We start from the raw sequence: 23,371 nt of genomic DNA, 5'->3' as shown, positions 1-23,371 counted from the left end.
GGAGAGTCTGCTCCGCCCTGGCCGCCCGAGGGAGAGTCTGCTCCGCCCTGGCCGCCCGAGGGAGAGTCTGCTCCGCCCTGGCCGCCCGAGGGAGAGTCTGCTCCGCCCTGGCCGCCCGATGGACTCTCTGCTCCGCCCTGGCCGCCCGATGGACTCTCTGCTCCGCCCTGGCCGCCCGATGGACTCTCTGCTCCGCCCTGGCCGCCCGATGGACTCTCTGCTCCGCCCTGGCCGCCCGATGGACTCTCTGCTCCGCCCTGGCCGCCCGATGGACTCTCTGCTCCGCCCTGGCCGCCCGATGGACTCTCTGCTCCGCCCTGGCCGCCCGATGGACTCTCTGCTCCGCCCTGGCCGCCCGATGGACTCTCTGCTCCGCCCTGGCCGCCCGATGGACTCTCTGCTCCGCCCTGGCCTCCCAAACTGTCCATTTTCCCTGTCCCACCCTGGTCTGTCTTTCCTGTTCCCCCTGTCCCACCCTGGTCTGTCCCTCCTGTTCCCCCTGTCCCGCCCTGGTCTGTCCCTCCCGTCCCGCCCTGGTCTGTCCCTCCCGTCCCGCCCTGGTCTGTCCCTCCCGTCCCGCCCTGGTCTGTCCCTCCCGTCCCGCCCTGGTCTGTCCCTCCCGTCCCGCCCTGGTCTGTCCCTCCCGTCCCGCCCTGGTCTGTCCCTCCCGTCCCGCCCTGGTCTGTCCCTCCCGTCCCGCCCTGGTCTGTCCCTCCCGTCCCGCCCTGGTCTGTCCCTCCCGTCCCTAGTGGAGCGTCTGGTAGCCGCTCCTTAAGGAGGGGGTAATGTCACATGCCTGTCCTGTCTCGTGTAGCACATGTGGTGTTTGTGTTCCTGTCACTGTTTTGACCCCACCCTCCTTGTTATCTCATTGGTTTCATTTGCCCCACCTGTTGTTCCTCATCACCTGCCTGATTTGTCCCTTTTATAAGTTCCTTTGTGTTTGCAGTCTGTGTCGGATCGTTGTCTTGTACACGTCTCCTGTTCTCCCGTGACTCCTTTTGGTATGTTCGTTTTTGAAGTTGTTGTTTTGTATTTAGTTATGTTTTCCCCCTCGTGGGTTTTGTTTTGTGTTTAGTGTTTCTTTTGTAATAAATATCTTTTTCCCTTTGCATTTGAGTTCTCCCTTTGTTTTCTGTAATTAACGTGACATTACAACCCCGCCTCTCCATGTTAAAATAATCCCGTCCAAATAAAGCTTTACTCTCTTTCTCCTGCCTTTGTAATTGTTTTAGTTCTATGCCTTGCTGCTTGAATAAATTTAATATTTCCAATTCCTTCTCTCTCTTCCCGTTTCTTTTCTTACTTTTATCTTCAACCATATAATTATTTTATCAACACTTTCAGTTCCCTTCACACAGCCACATCAGTTATTCCCTCTGCTGGCCATTTAGTGCTTAATTTCTTTGTTCTTTCTTCCCACTTCTTAGACAGTTCCCCTTTTAAGTTCCTGTAAAGAAAATGTTTGGATGCTAATAACTCTACTGGAGTCGTCATCTTGATCGGAGCCATCATCATTTCTCTCTCGCTCTCTCTCTCTCTCTCTCTCTCTCTCTCTTTTTTAAAAATATTAAGACAATATATTTTACTTGGTGGTGCACCTCTCTAATCCCAGCTCCTTTTGTCAATTATTAATTAATCTTCACCAGACTCATCAGACGAGGGCAACTAAAAATACCGATCCCTGATTTCAATCTGGACTTTTACTGGACGGAGGAGTTATCACTCTTTACGAAATTTGATTGCTTTTTCTCAAATACTTTTAACATAGCTCAAACATGTACTCTGGACACTGACTTGAGAGGCAACTCGTCATCTTCTCCTTCCCACCACAGATTATTACCCATCCAGATGATATCTCCTCTCAGGCTGACCAAATCAAAATTCAAGTTTTTGAAAACGGTCTCCGTGCAAATAACAAAAACGCGAATCTCCGGAGACGATGACGTCATGCACATGTGTTCAGTCTATAGTGTTTCATCGCCATCTAATGGCCTGGCAGCAGAATACAGGGTTTTAGTCGTTTTCGCCGATACGTGTGAATGGGGATCGTTTTGACATTGGTGTTGTCTGTACGCGGGAAACGTCGTCAGTTTTAAGCAAATCATTGTCGTGTAAATTTTAAGTGTAATTTGATTGTCTAGTTTCCATCACTTCCATTAGACATCATGGGGAGGCGGGCTTTATGAGCTATACTGGGACCAGACACCTGGGGGCGGTCGAGACGTTCTAATGGTGCCACAGGAAATGGTGTTCTCACCTTATCACCCGCTGAAATTATACCAAAACGTATAATTAACATAATTCTTCCCAAGATTGAGATAACATCACACAGACACGTTTTGTTTCAATTAACCCTAAAACAATGTGTTATCTTTCCATAACAATAAAAGTGTTATAAGAATATATAAGTAAGCTAATCTAAAAGTAATTTAGGATTGGTTTAATATGTTATAGGCCTACTGAGACTTATCTGCTCTTTTTATGTAGATTTCCAGTTTTTTTGTTCATACGATAATACATTTATTTCACCATAGGTTTTGTGATGTTGACATTGTCATTGACTGCTGTAATATTGTGAGATATCGTTTTATATACGAAAACAATTGCTGTTTGTATTTGTGTGTCTGTATTCCTGTTGCATAACAGTTTAGTCACTAGATACACTATATTGCCAAAAGTATTGGGACACCCCTCCAAATCATTGAATTCATGTGTTCCAATCACTTCTATGGCCACAGTTGTGTAAAATCAAGCACCTAGGCATGCAGACTGCTTCTACAAACATTTGTGAAAGAATGGGTCGCTCTCAGGAACCCAGTGAATTCAAGTGTGGTACTTGCCTGACTGCATTGAGCCAAGTGTAAAGTTTGGTGGAGGGGGGATAATGGTGTGGGGTTGTTTTTCAGGGGTTAGGCTTGGCCCCTTAGTTCCAGTAAAAGGAACTCATAATGCTTCAGCATACCAAGACATTTTGGACAATTTCATGCTCCCAACTTTGTGGGAACAGTTTGGGGATGTTCCTGTTCCAACATGACTGTGCACCAGTGCACAAAGCAAGGTGCATAAAGACATGGATGAGCGAGTTTGGTGCGGAGGAACTTGACTGGCCTGACCTCAACCCAATAGAACACCTTTGGGATGAATTAGAGCGGAGACTGCGAGCCAGGCCTTCTCGTCCAACATCAGTGCCTGACCTCTCAAATGCACTTCTAGAAGAATGGTCAAAAATTCACATAAACACACTCCTAAACCATGTGGAAAGGCAGACGTAAGTATGTTGCCATCTAACTTTTATATGTGAATTTTGTCATATTACATAAAAAACGCTTGATGGAAATGCCAAGATGCACATCAATTTTACGGATTTTGTACACCGATGCATGTATCATTCCTATTTTGCACCCGACGCACAGTGGACTTTTCCCTCCACAGACGCACGTCGGTAAACTAGGGAATGAACTTGCGCTCCCGGGGGGGCGGTGCAGCGCAAAGAGGCGGCGTGTTCCGGCGCAAACGTTCCCTGGTGCTATTTTGCAGTTCCAGAAAACAATTCCGCCACAGACCAGGCAAAACCTCGTCTAAAGTCAGTGGCGCGTTTTCAGTGGCGCGTTCAGATGCTATTTTAAGGGCGCATGCTTGGCCATAATGTGTGCACAATGCGCATACACTTTGCTTCTCTCATATACACACAGACGCAGCAGTTGACATTTTTGCAAACCATACATAATTACAAGGAAAAATATTCCACTTGAGGGAAATCAATGTGGTGTCCATGAAGATGTGAAAAAATTAGGCATAAATCTAGCTTACACATTTACCAAAATTATTATTCGCCTGTTTAACCGAAGCTAATTTGGGTGTGTTTCTCCCATCCGCATACAATGTCACTTCTCTGTGTTTTACGGTCCTGACGAGAACGTCGGTCTCCTCGGCTATGAACCGCTCCTGGCGTGCGCCTGGCAAATCCGCCTTTATAATAGCAATCCGCCATGGAGCAACGCAGCAGATCTGGTGTTTCTGGAGCAAGCCGTGCTGGTCTGGCAGTGACTGGGGCCTTGTCTGCCCATAACACTGAGGCTTAACACTGAACGGATGAATATAAAAGTAGTATCGTACAACTGTCGTGGCCTGCGCGTGGGCCTGTGCGTCGAAGACCGAGCACGCCGTGTTGTTATAGACCAGCTCCTGGATCAGTGAGATGTGCTGTGTTTACAAGAGACATTTCTGACAAAACAGGATCTAAATGGAATAAACGCAATAAAGGATAACTTCCATGGGGCTGGGGAGTCCAGTGTGGATATTAGTGATGGATAATTCAATTATTTGGGATAAGAGACTTGACTCTTGCATTAACATAATTAGACTTGAAGTGGAGTGGTGTATAGCTATACACTTAAAACAAAATGTCAAGGAATATGTTATCTTGAATGTGTACACCCCGTATGAGTGTCAACTTAATGAAACTGAATATCTTAATAGACTTGCTTTTATAAATTCATTTATACAGGACAAGAAATGATCTAATGTGTTTGTTGTTGGTGATATGAATTCAGATATATCTGACAGTAAATACATTTTTGCTAATCACTTGAACCAGTTTTGTGAAGACAATGGGCTAATCCTGTCAACGAAAGCGCTTTTGCCCACAGATAGTTTTACATACAGTATATAAGCGAAGCATGGCATACAACCTTGTGGCTGGATCATTGTATAGCTACAGCAGATGCACACGCCTCATTAACAGACATGAAAATTCCTATATGAGTTTTCAACTGCTGATCATATTCCATTAGAGTGGATACTTGCAGGTAGACCAAGATATGGGCCTGTTTTTGAGCAAAAAAGGGTCACCAATGCCCGATACAAGTACACTGTACGTTTTATTAGTAAAAATGAGAGAGCTGAGGGCCGATTCAATGGCAAGGAAACTTTTTTGTAACAACACGTATGACTTCTAGAAGGAAGTGAAAGGCATGACTGGCAGTAAAGTGTCACTACCATGTGTGGTTGATTTTAGCAACTTTTCAGACTACCCTAGCAACTTTTATTTGCCAACTTTTAGCAACTTTTGGAAAGTGACTCTAATCCAAACAACACACGTACAAGCTAGCTAAATAGACCGAGTTGGAAAGAGGTGCCTAGCAATAGACAAACACATTTAAGTTAAGATGCTAGCTGCAATACAATATAGCCTAATTGTTCATTTTCTGATACACCTTGTTATTAGAATGTATATTTGTTGATCATTTAGGTAGCATATTAACTACCACAGTGCTTTAATTGTTCAAAAGTGTTTAACTGTTTAATATCAGTGTAATATCAATGTTGTATAAAAAAAAAAAAAAAATCTGATCATGAAAAAGTGTTGTTTGTATTACTTTTACAAATGCTGCGCATATCTATCTATCTATCTATCTATCTATCTATCTATCTATCTATCTATCTATCTATCTATCTATCTATATATATATATATATATATATATATATATATATATATAGGAAAGTTAAATAGATACAATAATTCAATTTCAATTCAATTCAACTTTGTTCCGGACTCATGGTCCAATATAGATACAAGACACACACACACCAAATAGAAACAAAACAACAATTTAAATAGGCATTTTAAAAAGACAGCTGTACCAGTGACTCCACAGCTTGGACTGGTAGTGGACTGTAATAAATCTAATATTTGTTAGTGACATAATAATTTCATTCTCAGATTTATTTAACCTACAGGTAAAGCTATACATGTTTGTAATATATATATATATATATATATATATATATATATATATATATATATATATATATATATATATATTTAACTTTCCTTCCTGTAAATCAGTTTTCTGGTCATAAAATATTAAATTAAATATACAATATTGCTCACAGTAAAATTGTACTTCTCCTGTGAGCTCAAAATAAAAGATATTGGAGTATATGATATATTGATGACACCACCATAGCTCTTTTCTGACTTGTTAAACTGTTACGAAGTGGGCTCAATGCAAACAAAATTTTTGACATTTTAAAAATGACTTTAAAATATATGTAAATCTTTTGGAACAAACAAAAAACTAAAAAGCGCTGAAAACGTAATGCTTTGAAAGCACTGGATTTTATGTAAAAAAAAAAGTATTTTATTTTTATTTTGTGTTTTTCTTTCATTTCCTGGCAGCTAATGTTAATGTAATAATGTGAATATGTAATACCTCTTGTTCTCATGGCATTGAATAATAGAAAAAAAAAAAAAAAAAAAAAAAAAACCTTGTGTACAACACTACTCTGTAGTGACAGACAGCTGTCTGTCTACTCTGATCTCCCCTACTCTTAATCTTCATGCACTTGTAATCTACACTAAACATGCACATCTTTAAAATCTGGAACTCCATATTCTCTATTCTATCATTCATTTTTCTAGACTCCTTTTGGTAAGCCTTTTCTCTGATCACAGAGAAAACCGCCACAGGTCTGACTCAGCAGACGACGCAAACATTTTATTGAAACGGCCCCCTGTTGTACTTGACATACATTTTGTGGTTAACAGGAAACAGAGCAAAGTGTTGCTGATGTCTGTCTCTTTATGTGTTTACCACACAAACGCTGCAATTATTGGCACGACAAGCTCTGTGTTAAAAAGTCATTAAACATCAAAATAACACAATGCAGTGGAACAACCACTACGCATGCATGTTTACATGATATCTATAGGCCTGTCCTATATAAAGAAAAGAAGGGCAAATGAGCTTCAAAACAACAAGTTTAAGTAAAAAGTAATGGTACTTTAAAACATTGTTTTTTTCAACAAGTCAAAATAACAGTGGCATATAAGATATTCCCCACTCAAAAGACACTAAATTTAGGTTGTTTGGGACACTTTTTCCCAGTCATCTCAATGGCAAAATGTGTCCCAATGAACCTGAATTCACCCCTATTTTTCGGATATCCACTTTCGTTATTGGGGAGTTTTGATGTTGTTAGTGGCATTTGAAATTTTTTGTAGAGTTAAGTGGTTAAAAAAAACAAAAACATTATACCTGTTTGAACACTGTTCTCTCCTAGTGATCATTTGCAATTAATCAAAGAGGAAATAATGTACAAGGACCTAAAATACCATATCATACCATCTTCTTCCGCTTATCAGGGGCCGGGTCGCGGTGGCAACAGTCTAAGCAGAGACGCCCAGACTTCCCTCTCCCTAGGCACTTCCTCCAGCTCTTCTGAGGCATTCCTCGGCCAGCCGGGAGACATAATCCCTCCAGCGTGTCCTAGGTCTTCCCCGGGGTCTCCTCCCGGTGGGACGCGCCAGGAGGCATCCGGAACAGATGCCCGAGCCACCTCAGCCAGCTCCTCTCGATGTGTAGGAGCAGCGGCTCTACTCTGAGCTCCTCCCGAGTGACCGAGCTCCTCACCTCTCTAATACTCCTTTTCCACCAAGGCAGTGTTGGTGCCGGTTCGGAGCCGGTGCCAACTCGCGAACCAGTTCTTTGTGTTTCGACAGCCAAAGAACCGGTTCTTGGCCAGGAAAATTGGTTCCAAAGCGGCACCAACTCTTTGCTGGACTAGAACCGTTCTTTTACCACGTCATGCTTGTGTCGGGGGCTGGGGGTGGGGTTATTGTCGAACTTCTTCTCGAATGTAACCTCCGTCTATAGTAATCCAGACGAGCAGCACAAATGTGTTCTAAACGTCTTCTTCTGACCCCAATATAGGATCGCAAAGCCAGGAGAAACATTTGAAGAAAGACGATGTAGTCCGCCATTGGTAATTGTTATGCTTGAAGCTGGCGAAAGCTAAGACGTATGGCAACGTACACAGTGACGTAACGACGTCGTTCGCTGGGCTCTCTAGTCAGTGGAAAAACAAACAGGTTCTGAGAAGGTTCGCAAGCTGAACCAACTTTGAACCAGCAACAGTTCCGTACCAGTTCTTTTTTGATGGAAAAGGGGTATTAGAGAATTGAGATGTCCTTCAAGATGGCTGAGCTCGATCGGTTTCTGGGTCATAGGATGGAGGACGGAGGAGCGAGGAAACGAGAAGGGATATTGAGAAGCACCGGCAACATTGAGGATGTTGGAGCTCAAAATAAAAGATATTGGAGTATATGATATATTGATGACACCACCATAGCTCTTTTCTGACTTGTTAAACTGTTACGAAGTGGGCTCAATGCAAACAAAATTTTTGACATTTTAAAAATGACTTTAAAATATATGTAAATCTTTTGGAACAAACAAAAAACTAAAAAGCGCTGAAAACGTAATGCTTTGAAAGCACTGGATTTTATGTAAAAAAAAAAGTATTTTATTTTTATTTTGTGTTTTTCTTTCATTTCCTGGCAGCTAATGTTAATGTAATAATGTGAATATGTAATACCTCTTGTTCTCATGGCATTGAATAATAGAAAAAAAAAAAAAAGAAAAAAAAAACTTGTGTACAACACTACTCTGTAGTGACAGACAGCTGTCTGTCTACTCTGATCTCCCCTACTCTTAATCTTCATGCACTTGTAATCTACACTAAACATGCACATCTTTAAAATCTGGAACTCCATATTCTCTATTCTATCATTCATTTTTCTAGACTCCTTTTGGTAAGCCTTTTCTCTGATCACAGAGAAAACCGCCACAGGTTTGACTCAGCAGACGACGCAAACATTTTATTGAAACGGCCCCCTGTTGTACTTGACATACATTTTGTGGTTAACAGGCAACAGAGCAAAGTGTTGCTGATGTCTGTCTCTTTATGTGTTTACCACACAAACGCTGCAATTATTGGCACGACAAGCTCTGTGTTAAAAAGTCATTAAACATCAAAATAACACAATGCAGTGGAACAACCACTACGCATGCATGTTTACATGATATCTATAGGCCTGTCCTATATAAAGAAAAGAAGGGCAAATGAGCTTCAAAACAACAAGTTTAAGTAAAAAGTAATGGTACTTTAAAACATTGTTTTTTTCAACAAGTCAAAATAACAGTGGCATATAAGATATTCCCCACTCAAAAGACACTAAATTTAGGTTGTTTGGGACACTTTTTCCCAGTCATCTCAATGGCAAAATGTGTCCCAATGAACCTGAATTCACCCCTATTTTTCGGATATCCACTTTCGTTATTGGGGAGTTTTGATGTTGTTAGTGGCATTTGAAATTTTTTGTAGAGTTAAGTGGTTAAAAAAACCAAAAACATTATACCTGTTTGAACACTGTTCTCTCCTAGTGATCATTTGCAATTAATCAAAGAGGAAATAATGTACAAGGACCTAAAATACCATATCATACCATCTTCTTCCGCTTATCAGGGGCCGGGTCGCGGTGGCAACAGTCTAAGCAGAGACGCCCAGACTTCCCTCTCCCTAGGCACTTCCTCCAGCTCTTCTGAGGCATTCCTCTGCCAGCCGGGAGACATAATCCCTCCAGCGTGTCCTAGGTCTTCCCCGGGGTCTCCTCCCGGTGGGACGCGCCAGGAGGCATCCGGAACAGATGCCCGAGCCACCTCAGCCGGCTCCTCTCGATGTGTAGGAGCAGCGGCTCTACTCTGAGCTCCTCCCGAGTGACCGAGCTCCTCACCTCTCTAATACTCCTTTTCCACCAAGGCAGTGTTGGTGCCAGTTCGGAGCCGGTGCCAACTCGCGAACCAGTTCTTTGTGTTTCGACAGCCAAAGAACCGGTTCTTGGCCAGGAAAATTGGTTCCAAAGCGGCACCAACTCTTTGCTGGACTAGAACCGTTCTTTTACCACGTCATGCTTGTGTCGGGGGCTGGGGGTGGGGTTATTGTCGAACTTCTTCTCGAATGTAACCTCCGTCTATAGTAATCCAGACGAGCAGCACAAATGTGTTCTAAACGTCTTCTTCTGACCCCAATATAGGATCGCAAAGCCAGGAGAAACATTTGAAGAAAGACGATGTAGTCCGCCATTGGTAATTGTTATGCTTGAAGCTGGCGAAAGCTAAGACGTATGGCAACGTACACAGTGACGTAACGACGTTGTTCGCTGGGCTCTCTAGTCAGTGGAAAAACAAACAGGTTCTGAGAAGGTTCGCAAGCTGAACCAACTTTGAACCAGCAACAGTTCCGTACCAGTTCTTTTTTGATGGAAAAGGGGTATTAGAGAATTGAGATGTCCTTCAAGATGGCTGAGCTCGATCGGTTTCTGGGTCATAGGATGGAGGACGGAGGAGCGAGGAAACGAGAAGGGATATTGAGAAGCACCGGCAACATTGAGGATGTTGGAAGCATAGTTCGCAAGTTTATAGTTAAAGGAACAGTGGTTACACTACCTGTTCCAAACCAGTTCTTTTTTGGTGGAAAAGGGGTATAAGGGAGCGCCCAGCCACCCTGCGGAGAAAGCTCATTTCAGCTGCCTGTATCCGGGATCTTGTCCTTTCGGTCATGACCCACAGCTCATGACCATAGGTGGGAGTAGGAACGTAGATTGACCGGTAAATCGAAAGCTTCGCCTTGCAGCTCAGCTCTTTCTTCACCACGACAGACTGGTACATCGACCGCATTACTGCAGAAGCTGCACCGATCCGTCTGTCAATCTCCCGTTCCATCCTTCCCTCACTCGTGAACAAGACCCCAAGATACTTGAACTCCTCCACTTGAGGCAGGAACTCTCCACCGACCTGAAGTGGGCAAGCCACCCTTTTCCGAATGAGAACCATGGCCTCGGACTCGGAGGTGCTGATTCTCATCCCAGCCGCTTCACACTCGGCTGCAAACCGTCCCAGTGCATGCTGAAGGTTCTAGTCTGATGGGGCCAACATGACAACATCATCCGCAAAAAGCAGAGACGAAATTGTGTGGTCCCCAAACCCGACAACCTCCCGTCCCTGGCTGCGCCTAGATATTCTGTCAATAAAAATGATACTGAACAAAATGATAAACGCAACACTTTTGTTTTTGCCCCCATTTTTCATGAGCTGAACTCAAAGATCTAAGACTTTTTCTATGTACACAAAAGGCCTATTTCTCTCAAATATTGTTCACAAATCTGTCTAAATCTGTGTTAGTGAGCACTTCTCCTTTGCCAAGATAATCCATCCACCTCACAGGTGTGGCATATCAAGATGCTGATTAGACAGCATGATAATTGCACAGGTGTGCCTTAGGCTACCACTAGGGGTGTCCCCGACTATGGATTTTCATAGTCGAATCAGAATCGTCAAGTCTTGCCTATAGTCGACTAATAGTCGAATCATGTGTATGGGGGCGGGGCTTTAACATTTCAAAGCCGCGATGTACAGAAAACCACACAAAGATATAGAAGAAAATGTATAAAAACATTTTTATATGCTGCCACACTTCAGACAGGATTTGCATTTCACATGCAAATCAAATTAAATCGGCTAAATTACCGGCTGTGTGAGCAGGCTCTAAGTACAGCACAACATCGATGCACCGAAAAAATAAACAATTAATTTACAAAATTAAATTAGAACAGAATATACCTTTCTAATAAATAAAAATACAAAACGAAATAAATCAGAATCAAGTCACAAGATGAGGAGCAAATGTGTGCAAAATGCCTAAAGTGCAGGGGAACATATATTCAAAACACAAGCCACAAATAGTTAGATTAGATAACCCTGACAGATCAATAAATAAAATAAAAATAAAGAAATGATTAAAATAACGATAGTAGCCAGAATTTTCAACTTTGTCTTTTTAACTGCAGAAACAACCATTAATGTAAACTGGAGTGGCAGTCTTTTTTGCTAAAAATGTTCACAGCATCCAAAAATCAAATTAGAACCGGCTGAAAAGTTTGAAATCACTTGTAGGCTACCCTACCTGATCGAGAGAACAAATCCAGTCTTTCACTCTGTCTGTGTCCGTTGGAGTCTTTTCAAATTGTGCGCGCGGATAAAATACATTATCGGTAGGCGCCGGCGGTGCCGCGGTAGCCTACCTGAGAAAACGTTTTGGAAAAGACGGAACACTTAACGTGAAAAACGTTTAACGACTTAATCTCCTAAAATAGTTAAATTAAAATATCAAATTATGTACAGAAAACGCTTTAGCCCTACTATAGGAGGAACGCATTGCGTTCATATTCTGGGTTCATCTGCTTATCTGCACATAGTATGGTTTCTTAATAAAGTGTGTACTGTGTACATACATTAAGCCACGTTAAAGTGCCTTTTAATCGTTTTAAAAGCTTTTTTCACGTTAAGCGTTTTAGAATGTCCTGTGGAAAACCAACTTGTTAACGTTGGCCGGCAGAAGTGCGATCATGGTTTTCCTGATGCTAAATCCAGCCTTGGAGAATATCCTTTCTGATGGTGTACATCCACACTTTAGATTTTCTTATCCCAGACATTGTTAAAGATTTAAATCCTTGCCACCAAGACGCTCCTCTGTCGGTCACGGATTGAAAGTGAAACTTAAATCTGTCACGGGGTGTTTGGATTTATTCACGCACGTTAAAAAATATTTATTAAAAGCTTCTTTCTTTGCACATTTTTATATACAGCATTATCATAATAGGCTTAATATTAACGTATTGACAGAAAACCGGTAGTTCTATGTGAAATCAGACATTGAGCGCCCTCATATAGCCAAAGTGGCATTATCCTCGTTTCATAACACCTCTGCGAAGATTCGACCGTGAGATCGGTAGTCGAATCAGGCTCCTCCAATCGAAGCATCGAATCTTCGACTATTCGGGGTCACCCCTAGCTACCACAATAAAAGGCCACTCTAAGACGGAAGTGGACGGAACTTATATTTTAAGTCGGAAGATATAAAATACTTATGGGTATTATTGATTGATAATATCTTAGTCTACAAGCTAATGAAATGTCATGTGGCATGTCATGTGGAAATTCACTTATTTTCAGTATCTATTTTTGTGTGAAAAATCTAAACGCAAAAAGTGTCTCAACTGTACTCAGTCTACCCTACACATCAGCTACATAAATTCATCAACCATTCAGAAATGTCCTGCTGCATTCTACATGTTGTCACTTCTTCTTGAGTCTCTACATCATTTACTCCGTAGACATCATCTGACTCCGGTTTGAACATAAAAGGCTAAAAGTTTTCGAAATTTTCAGTGCATGTCTGTGTAAGGTAAAATGACACAAGCTGTTGAAGCTCCACCCATTTAAAGGAACTGACACAAAATGGTGCGTTTTTGCTCACATGCAGGAATCAAACCGAACAGGAACATGTTAAATAAGGACTGATTAACAGATAAGCAACCTGACTAAATTTAGGCAGGTAAAACAGGAACAGAAGGGAAACGAAACCAGAAAATCAACCACCGTAACATTAACTAAGATAATCATCTGAATAACATGAAGCCATTCACTGACTTATAAACTGGCCAATAAGTTAGTATAATTAAAGAAATTGGATTAATTTAAGAGATTTTGAAAGAAGAGTAATTTAAATAAATAAAGCCCAGTCATTGTTGTGTTTATGTAAAGCACAAAAATGGCCAGCTATTGGGGTCTCAAAAGAGACACCTATGTTTACATGTATATATTTACTAAAGTTCAAGCTTTTTTGCTTCTGTCATATCAGAATGGCCGCCTATTGTCTGTGATGTGACAAAGGGGTGGAACTGGATATGCAAAACAAAGAAAAAGGTTTGACTTTAAACGTACTTGAAACTCACCAAGCCAGTTTGTCGTGGAATAGCAGAGTTGAAAAATGCATCTGAAATAACAGCAGAAACATGACGGACGTCAGTGAAGAACGACGGTAAAGTACCAGTGCAACATTATTAGACTGATGTGTTTAATTGTTTTAATTTGTGTATTGAAATTGTGAAGGCATAAAATACTTTCAGTTATAATCCATATTGTAGCAAATGTACTGTTAATGATTCAATGTGCAAAATAAGAAATCTTTTCAGAAGTGCCATTTGGATTTAGATGAGAACAATTAGTTGGTAACACTTTACTATAAGGTTTCATTTGTTAACATGAACTGATAATAAACTGCACTTCTATAGCATTTATCAGTCTTTGTTAATGTTAGTTTCAACATTTACTAATACATTGTTAAAATCAAAAGTTGTATTTGTTAACATTAGTTAATGCACTGTGAACTAACACGAACAAACAATGAACAGCTGACACTAACAAAGATTAACAAACACTAACAAAGATGAATAAATACAGTAACATATGTATTGCTCATTGGTCGTTAATGTTAGTTAATACACTAAAAAAAAAAAAGTATTGTTGGTTTAACTTAAAAAGGTTAGCCTTAACATTTTGAGTTCATTGAAATTAAAAATTTGAGTTTGGAGATTGGTTTAATAAACAGAAACTCAGAATGATGTTGTTATCTGAGCCACATTAATCATCTAAGTTGATTTGACAAAAGATAACATTTTGTGATAACAAATCATGAAACTATTTTTACAGTGTACAAAACTTAATGTTAACAAATTAAAACTTACTGTAAAGTGTTGCCAATTAGTTTTTATCCAGCTTGATGTAAAACATTAACATCGAAATTTTTAATGCTTTTACTGAACACCTCATCAGGAATACCTTGTACAGCATTGCTGTGTGTATTAATGATAACAAACGTTTTATCAAAATTATTTATCTGAATGCATTGTTACATAGACATGCCAAAAGACTTGTTTTCTCTTTTTAGGCAAGTGCAAACAAATGGCGGATGCAGATTTCATCGTTCATATGTTATATTCACCATTTTGCTGATCCTGTCGCTGTGTTGCTACATCATCGTCTATGAAAACTCAGAAACCTGGACAGCTGCTGTTAGACTATTCCTTCCAGAGACATTTCACAATAAGACGACCAAAGTTTCTCTGACTACAGTATCGAGAGGGATTTCTGCTGAACCGTGGAAGCCTCCAGATCCATATTATGTGGCTTACCCAAACCATTATAGTTTTGTTATTAATGAGCCGGAGACGTGCCAGAAGGAAAATACTTTCGTGGTGTTAATAATACCAGTAGCTCCAGGAAACCTGGCCGCTCGGGACGCCATCCGTTCAACGTGGGGTACGGAGAGGTCAGTCGCGGACAAGATAATAAGTCTACTATTTCTGATCGGTCTGCCAACTTCACAAGACAGCGAAAAGCTTCAAGAGGATTTGTTGCAGGAAAGCGAGAAATATCATGACATTTTACAAAGTAATTTCTGGGACAGTTACTACAATCTCACCATTAAGACAGTGGTAATGCTAGAATGGCTTTCTGCTTATTGTCAGAATGCGTCCTACGCGATGAAGGTCGACTCGGATATATTTCTCAATGTGAAAAACTTAGTGAATATGCTTCTGCCGGCACCAAAGCAGAACTATATGACTGGACTTGTGGCCAGGAATGCAATGGTTTTGAGAGACCCCAATTCTAAATGGTATCTCCCAAAAACGGCTTATTCCCCGGATCACTATCCTACCTACGCTCTGGGTTTAGGATATGTGTTTTCTCTGGACTTGGCAGGAAAACTTGTTGAAGCAGCACAAATTGTCAAACCGGTTTACATAGAGGATGTGTATGTAGGCATGTGCATGAGTCATTTAGGAATCGCTTTGACTGATCCACCTGATGGAAGCCTATTCAATGTCTTCCCTGTGGATTATAACCGTTGTCGCTATTCGAAACTCATCGCCACAACGACACGAAGCTTAAATAACCAGGTTGACTTTTGGAGGAACTTACAGACACCTGGTCCTTATTGCTAACAACAAAAAAGGTGAATTTGTGTAATGGTTACATGGCTTACAGTCAAACAAAAAAGTATTCAAACACCAGTTATAATTTGTTATATTTTTTTTTACTAGTGGGTGCAGGACACTAGTTCATTTATGTAAGTGAGGATAGCAAAATAAAGTAAACTGTGACATGTTATACCCAAATATTCTTCATGCAGTGACTACCAGTAAAATATTTTTTTTTTAAATGGGACCAAACTTATTCAGACACTTTGACATGAACATGTTTTGCTGATGTGTTTTTTCTTTAATTGCCAATGCAACCTCTTTACACTGCAGACTGAACAAAATTAAGCTTTGCTTGGTAATAATGTAATAATGTGAGAAATGTTGAAGGTGTCTGAATACATTTTGGTTTGACTGTACATGTGACTAACAAAGCTTGCCGGTCATTTGTCATGAATGAAACACAAAACCTGGGTTCATTATAAGTCAGATCTATGATGAGGAACAGCCAAATAAACGATTTAAGACCAAGATTAATTAAATAGGATTAAAAATGACACAAAAAAAAGAAAGTAAATCACTTGAACTGGCCTAACAAAAGTAACTTTTTTCAGTATTTTTTTGTTTTGTTGCTGTGCTGTTACATATGTAGTTGTTTATAATAACTTTTTAATGCATAATGATCAGAACTATAATGCCCGGTTTAATAAAATACATTTTATCAATATTTTGCAATACATAGCAATAGCAAAACCATAGCAATACATTTAGTTTAACAAATATCTTAACCTATCTATGGCCTCTTTTTTGCATACAGTAGATTTTTATTTTTATTTAAAACATTTTTTGACTAGCTGACTTGGGCTGCGTTTCTCAAATGCATCGTTGGCCAAGTTGATCGTAGAGACCATTGTTGGCCAACGATGCATTTGAGAAATGCAGCCCGAGTCAGCTAGTCAAAAAAAAAAAAAAATCTGTATGCAAAAAAGAGGCCATAGATAGGCTAAGATATTTGTTAAACTAAATGTATTGCTATGGTTTTTGAAAGATTGAAAGAGGGATGGAATTAATAAAGCTTTAAATGGCTGCAGTCTTTAAAGTGTGTTTATATTTTAGTTATATTGTGTTAATCTTTAAGGGGGAAATGCATGTAAATTAGTAAATAAATTGCCACGGAAACTAAAAAGATGTTATAGGGATTCTTCATTGGTGTTTCAACTCTTTGATAATAAGTCCCATTTAATGATAGTTGTAGTCGTAGACGAACAAATTTACACACATAAATGTTTTTTTATGGCTATAAAATCTGCACTCTTAAAAATAAAGGTTCCAAAAGGGTTTTTTTAGCAGCGATGATGTAGTCAGGGCCGGCGCTAGCTATAGGCAGAGCAGGCGATTGCCTAGGGCCTCGGGCTTTGAGGAGGGGCCTCCATAACCGTAACATCCCCTATACATAACGAACGCATCCAGTGCTGCGAGTGCGAAGCAAAAGCCTAAATAGGCACGCAAAGAAGCACAGCTCGTAATGCAGGACAGGTCATCGATTTTGGAGTGATTGCAATGTATTTTAAATATAAACTTGTGGGCTACTGTAGATCAGCGTCATTTCTGGAAAAATCATTCACCGCTTTGTTAGTCTACGAGTTTAAAAGAGCGCGAGCGTCATTAACGTGCCCAGACGCGACGCTTTGAATTTGCGCGTACAATGAATAACATCGCGTTGGGAGCTGACTAGTAAAAAAGCTACAAAAGTAAAAGACAAGACGTTTGTATTCAAAGTTAAAAAGCCAACACACTGCAACATTTTTAAATGTTTCAAATAAAGGATCTCATATCTATGGGTCTATCTTCTACATTCTGATGCTGATGATTAGATAATACCCTGACATCATAGCCTATACGAATATCAGTTTAGAATTTTTTAGAATTTAGAATCGTATCTTTCTCTTCCACTTGATTTGTGTATAGCATATTTAAGGTAGCAATGCAATACATAATATCATATTACTGATATGAATAATATGACAATATCTGCAGTCAATATTGATTAAATGGGAGGGAAAAATCCTGCCCATACCGCAGCTATGAAAACAATTATAAAAGCACGTTCATGTTCATCTACTGAAGTGGTATTCTGGAACTGTGAATAAACTGAATAAAACAGCAAAATAACAACAACAACAATAACATCTTCATTAAACAAAAAAGAGATTACCTTAGATAAAGTTTGATTAATATGTACATAATAGTACCAGTAAAAAGTCTGGACCCATTACTATTTTTAATGTTTTTGAAAGAAGTTTCTTATTATGCTCTACAAGCCTGCATTTATTTGATCAAAAATACAGAAAAAAAAAAAAAACAGGAATATTCAGCGAGGATGTGTTAAATATATAAAAGTGATAGTGAAGACTTTTTTAAAACAACTTTTTAATAATAAAAAAATCCTGAAAAAAAGTATCACATGTCCTAAAAAAAATATTAAGCACCATTTCTAACATTTGATAATAAATCAGAATATTATAAAGTTTTCTGAAGGATCACGTGACACTAAATTCAGCTTTGCATCACAGAAATATATTTGAAAGTATAGTAAAATAGAAAACCATTATTTTAAATTTTAATAATATTTTACTATATTATTTTTCTGTATTTTTGATCAAATAAATCCAGGCTTGATGAGCATAAGAGACTTCTTTCAAAAACATTAAAAATAGTAATTTGTCCAAACTTATGTATGTAAGTAAAAATATACTAAATTTAAAATTAAATGTTGTATAAATAAAAAGGTTAGGAATCATATTTGTTTCAAGTGTTTTTTTATTGGGGGTGGGGGGCCTCCAACATGAATTTTGCCTAGGGCCTCCTAATGTCTAGAACCGGCCCTGGATGTAGTAGAACCATTTTTGGTTCCCCAAAGAACCTTTCAGTTCTTAAAAGAAGAACATTAAAAAAATTAAATAAAAAACTTTTGTAGGTTGGAAAAGTTCCATTGATGTTAAAGGTTCTTCGTGGAACCATAGATGCCAACAAAGAACCTTTATTTTCTAACTTCTCAAAATGATGTTCATGTCTCTCACGCTATAGGCCTATCTTCCTTGTTTAAAATCACTTGTTCAAGTCCAAAATTGTTATGCCCTTCACTAGCTAGCTTCCCTCAGTCGTACGTTATTGCTTATGTTGCACGAGTGCCCACTACTGGCGGAAACTGCAATGGGCTGAATACGCGCTATGCACGAACGCTGCTGACGTATTTCCGGTAAAATCTCAGCCAGCGTCTCTACTTCTGCATAGCGCGTTCAGCGAAGTGTAGGCTACTTGCGCCAAAACTTTCATAAAATTCATTTTTTCAGAACGGTTTTAGAAACCGATTCGCTAGTCGGATTTTGCATGATATGAGAGAATACTCACCCTCAAAGTTGTCGATGTAGCTCGAAATATATAATTTAAAGCCCTTCTCTTTCTTACTGTTAGTGACCGCTAACTGCATCACAATATTGTTAACATAATTCATGTTGAAGGAACACGCCGACTTTTATTCACCTTATCCCCCAGAGTTAGATAAGTACATACCTTTTTCATCTCCGTGCGTGCTGTAACTCTGTCTGACGCACCCACCGCTCCAGCTAGCATACTGCTCCCAACAAGTGACAAAATAACGCCAACATTTTCCTATTTACATGTTGTGATTTGTATAGTCACAGCGTGTACGAATAACAAGGTCACATGAGACACAACCATCTTCTTACCGTATACATACTGGGAACTATATTCTCAGAAAACGAAGCACTGCTACTTCTACGGAGTGATTTACCCAGTAGCAGTTTTAACATTAAAATTTGGAATCGATTGGACGCGATGGCCTTAAGGCGTGCAGTTATTTTCAGGGAAACGCACATACAGCTAAAGTAGTGATTTAAGTTATTTCAAAGGTCCTTACAGCAAAATAACCAAAACACATAATGACACTTACCAAGCAAATAAATATATTAAACAATGAAAAACTGACAAACATTTTTACATTTTACTATACGGAAAGCACGTAGTTTCTCTCCCCCCTCCTAAATTCAACAAAAGTTGGCGTTCTAAATCAATATGCTGCTCCGCGATCGCTGTCTGCACCTGTCATCACAAACACCGTTGAAAAGCTCTCTCTCTCTCTCTCTCTCTCTCTCTCTCTCAATTCAATTCAATTCAATTCAATTCAGAAAGCTTTATTGGCATGACAAAAAAGTACATTTTGTATTGCCAAAGCATCACAACAACATAGAAAATGATTTAGAACATTTAGTACACAAAATTATAATAATAGTTAAATTAAATAAAGATAGTAGCCTATTATATATATTATCTTGGCTAGTTATTGCAAAAATAATAATACAGATAACATAAAGCAATAATAATAGTGTAAACAAAGATTAATAAATAAAATAAAAAGGATTATATTGCAGAAATCATGTATATAAAAAACAAAAATAAACAAACACTGAACTTGAACATCATATATGTGTGTAGGTGTGATGGGATGGGTTAGGCTGTGTGTGTGATGGGGTGTGTTAGGCTGTGAGTGAGTGTGTGTTTATTGGGCGTTTGCTGCTCTGCTCGCCCCTCAGGATGTGGAGAGATGCTACTAGTCTTGCTGCTAAATTGGAGCATTTGGCTTCTTCGCCAAGGATGAATCTGAGTTTTTGGGTTGGGTTACAGGTGTTAAATTGGGGAAATATCTTATTAATTTTGGGGTAATATTGGTCTCTGATGTGTTCATATTTTGGGCATTCTGTGAGGAAGTGCAGCTCGGTCTCCGGCAGTGCGTGCAGAGTCTGTCCTCCCGGGAGAGCCAGGTCTGTCTGCGCCGGCCCGTCTCGATGGCCAGGCTGTGCTCGCTGAGTCTGTACATCGTCAGGGTTTTCCTGAGCTTCACATCACTCACTGTGCTCAGGTAGCTCGCAACAGTGTACTCTCGATTTAGTGCCGAATAACATTCCAGTTTGTGTTGGTTTTGAATGGTGTTCGTCCAATGGGTGATGTACTTGTCTTGTTCTGTGTTGATCATTTGTGCAGGCAGAATGTGTGTGAGTGTGTGTGTGTGTTGAGGCGAGCTGATCTCTGCAGGAGAGAGCTCAGTCAGTCTCAGCACCAGCTGACACAGGGGACTCCTCGCTACGCTCAGCTCTTGGTGTTTGAGGGCTCTGTAATGGTATGTGTTGGGGTCGCTTGTTTTTAGGTGTTTCCAGAATTTGATGGCTCTTTTTTGGATGTTTAGGAGGAGAGGGTATTGGCCTAATTCTGCCCTGCATCCGTTGTTTGGTGTTTTTCTTTGGACTTTGAGTATTCTTTTACAGAAATCTAATTGTAGAGTTTCAATCGGATGTTTTTCCCAATTTAAAAAATCTAATTTTATAGAAGGACCCCACACTTCACTGCCATATAGAACAATTGGTTCAATTATTGATTTGAAAAGTTTGAGCCAAATTTGGATTGGGATGTCAATTTTGATTGATCGTTTTATGGCATAGAAAGCCCTTTGAGCTTTCTCGTTGAGTTCATTCACAGCCAAAGTAAAGTTACCAGTTGGAGTTATTTTCAGGCCGAGGTAAGTGTATGCTTTTGTGCTCTCAATGGTTCTGTGTGAGAGTGTGAATGTGTGTGTTGGTCCCTGAGATCTGGAGCGTTTCTGGAACATCATGACTCTAGTTTTCTGGAGGTTGACGGTCAGGGCCCAGGACTGACAGTAATCCTCCAGCAGATCCAGGCTGTCCTGAAGCCCCTCTTTAGTGGGCGACAGGAGAACCAGGTCGTCTGCGTAGAGAAGACACTTGATCTCTGTGTCGTGGAGAGTGAGACCTTGAAAGGGAGCATGTTCTAATGTATTGGCCAATTGGTTGATGTAGATGTTGAAGAGGGTGGGGCTTAAACTGCAGCCCTGTCTCACTCCGCGCCCCTGGGGGAAAAATTCGGTTCTTTGGTTTCCAATTTTAACAGCGCATTGGCTGGCTGTGTACATCGATTTGATCAAATCATAGAATTTCCCCCCTACTCCACTGTCGATAAGTTTTAGGTATAATCCTTCGTGCCAAATTGAATCAAATGCTTTCTTGAAATCAACGAAACAAGCAAAAATTTGTTCTTTGTTTTGATGTACATATTTGTCAATTAGTGTTTGTAATGTAAAAATGTGATCGGATGTGCGACATTTTGGAAGAAAGCCAGTTTGGGATTTACTCAAGGCATTGTGCTTCATAAGGAAGTGTAAAAGTCTGGCGTTTAAGATGCTGCAGAGAACCTTCCCCATGTTACTGTTCACACAGATGCCTCGGTAGTTGTTGGGGTCTAGTTTGTCTCCGCTCTTGTGGATGGGGCTGACGAGGCCCTTGTTCCAGATCTCAGGGAAGAACCCGACACACAGAACATCATTGAACAGTTTGAGCATGGCCAGTCTGAAGCTTTGGTCTGTGTGTTTCAGCATCTCGTTCAGGATGCTGTCTACACCACAGGCTTTCTTGGACTCAAGGACTCCTAGTTTTTCTTCCAATTCGGTCATTGTTATGGGGAAATCTAAAGGGTTTTGATTTGCTTTAATTGATCTTTCCAAATTGTCTAGTTTATTAATTATTTCATTTTGATTATAATTTTGAATTTCAGTTGGGCTGTATAATTCTTGGAAGTGGTTCTTCCACTTCTCCCCGTCTTGAATTGCCAGAACTTCTTGATTTGGTTTGTATAACAATTTCCATTTATCCCAAAATTTGTGTGAGTTTATAGATTTTTCAATTTCTTCAAACTGGTTTTGCAAAAACTGTGCTTTTTTCCGCCGGAGTGTGGCTTTATACTGTTTTAGTGCCTCACAGTAAAGAAGGCGGAGGTCCGGATTATCAGGTTGTCTGTGTTTTTGATGTGATAAATTTCTGAGGTTTTTTCTCAGAGCCTTACAGTCCAAATCAAACCATTTGTCAGTCTCTAAATATTTTTTCTTTGGTTTAACAATTGCCAAATTACTTTTTTGTGCTGTTTTGTAGAATATGTTGTTTAGATCTTGTACTTCCTGATTGATGCCGAATTGATTTTTAGGGTATTCCTGTATTTGGAATGAATGTATGAGGGATTGTATTTCTGAAGATTCGACAGCAGTGCTGTAATTACTGGCACTGGTTTCAGTCCATTTGAAAGACATTATTTTGCTCATTTGATATGGGGTCCTAATTGGTTTGGGTGATGTTTCAGATTGCTTTATATAGAGGATGATTTGGCTGTGGTCTGAGAAAGGTTTCAGGGGTTTGACTGTGAATGCTCTCAGAGAGGAAAGGTCGAGATCTGTGATGGTGTAGTCTACAGTGCTGTTCCCCAGAGCTGAGCTGTAGGTGTATCGGCCGAGTGAGTCTCCTCGCAGTCTTCCGTTGACGATGTACAGAGCCAGTCCTCGGCAGAGCTGCAGCAGCTGCCGTCCGTGAGCGTTCACGGTTTCATCACAGTTTTGTCTGCTGGGGTGAGAAGGGTACAAGTCGTTATTGCCTGTGATGAATCTGCTACCGTGCGATTCAATGAAATCTAATTCTGCTCCTGTTCTGGCGTTTAAGTCACCCATAAGCAGCACATTTCCCTGGGCCTGGAAATGGCTGATTTCTCTTTCTATGTTTTGGAAAGTTTCCTCTTGGAAATACGGAGACTCGAGGGGTGGAATGTAAATTGCACAGAGGAAAACAGG

At 40.1% G+C, this 23,371-nt stretch overlaps 1 protein-coding gene across 2 annotated transcripts; it reads left to right on the top strand.

Moving 5' to 3' along the window:
* The first annotated feature begins 13,652 nt into the window (after nucleotides 1-13,652).
* On the top strand, nucleotides 13,653-17,000 carry LOC311288019 (beta-1,3-galactosyltransferase 2). 2 transcript variants are annotated; one of them, XR_014626857.1, is made up of 3 exons: nucleotides 13,653-13,727; nucleotides 14,637-16,241; nucleotides 16,659-16,765. XR_014626857.1 is itself a non-coding variant. In XM_084405226.1 (2 exons), exons 1-2 carry the CDS (start codon nucleotides 13,702-13,704, stop codon nucleotides 15,691-15,693), a joined length of 1,083 nt encoding a protein of 360 aa, XP_084261352.1. In that variant the 5' UTR covers nucleotides 13,653-13,701; the 3' UTR covers nucleotides 15,694-17,000. The 2 variants fall into 2 exon arrangements, 1 of the variants encoding a protein (XP_084261352.1); XM_084405226.1 differs by having other exon boundaries at nucleotides 14,637-17,000.
* Nucleotides 17,001-23,371: the final 6,371 nt, after the last annotated feature.

Source organism: Rutilus rutilus (genome assembly GCF_951802725.1).
Source record: "Rutilus rutilus genome assembly, chromosome: 3".
NCBI classification, from domain to species: domain Eukaryota; kingdom Metazoa; phylum Chordata; class Actinopteri; order Cypriniformes; family Leuciscidae; genus Rutilus; species Rutilus rutilus.
This window is presented reverse-complemented; position numbering and strand designations above follow the sequence as displayed.

Coding starts and splice junctions, on each gene's coding strand:
- LOC311288019 (XM_084405226.1), top strand. CDS start 13,702: ATGACGGACGTCAGTGAAGAACGACG. Junction 13,728..14,636: donor GACGTCAGTGAAGAACGACG/GTAAAGTACCAG, acceptor TTCTCTTTTTAG/GCAAGTGCAAACAAATGGCG.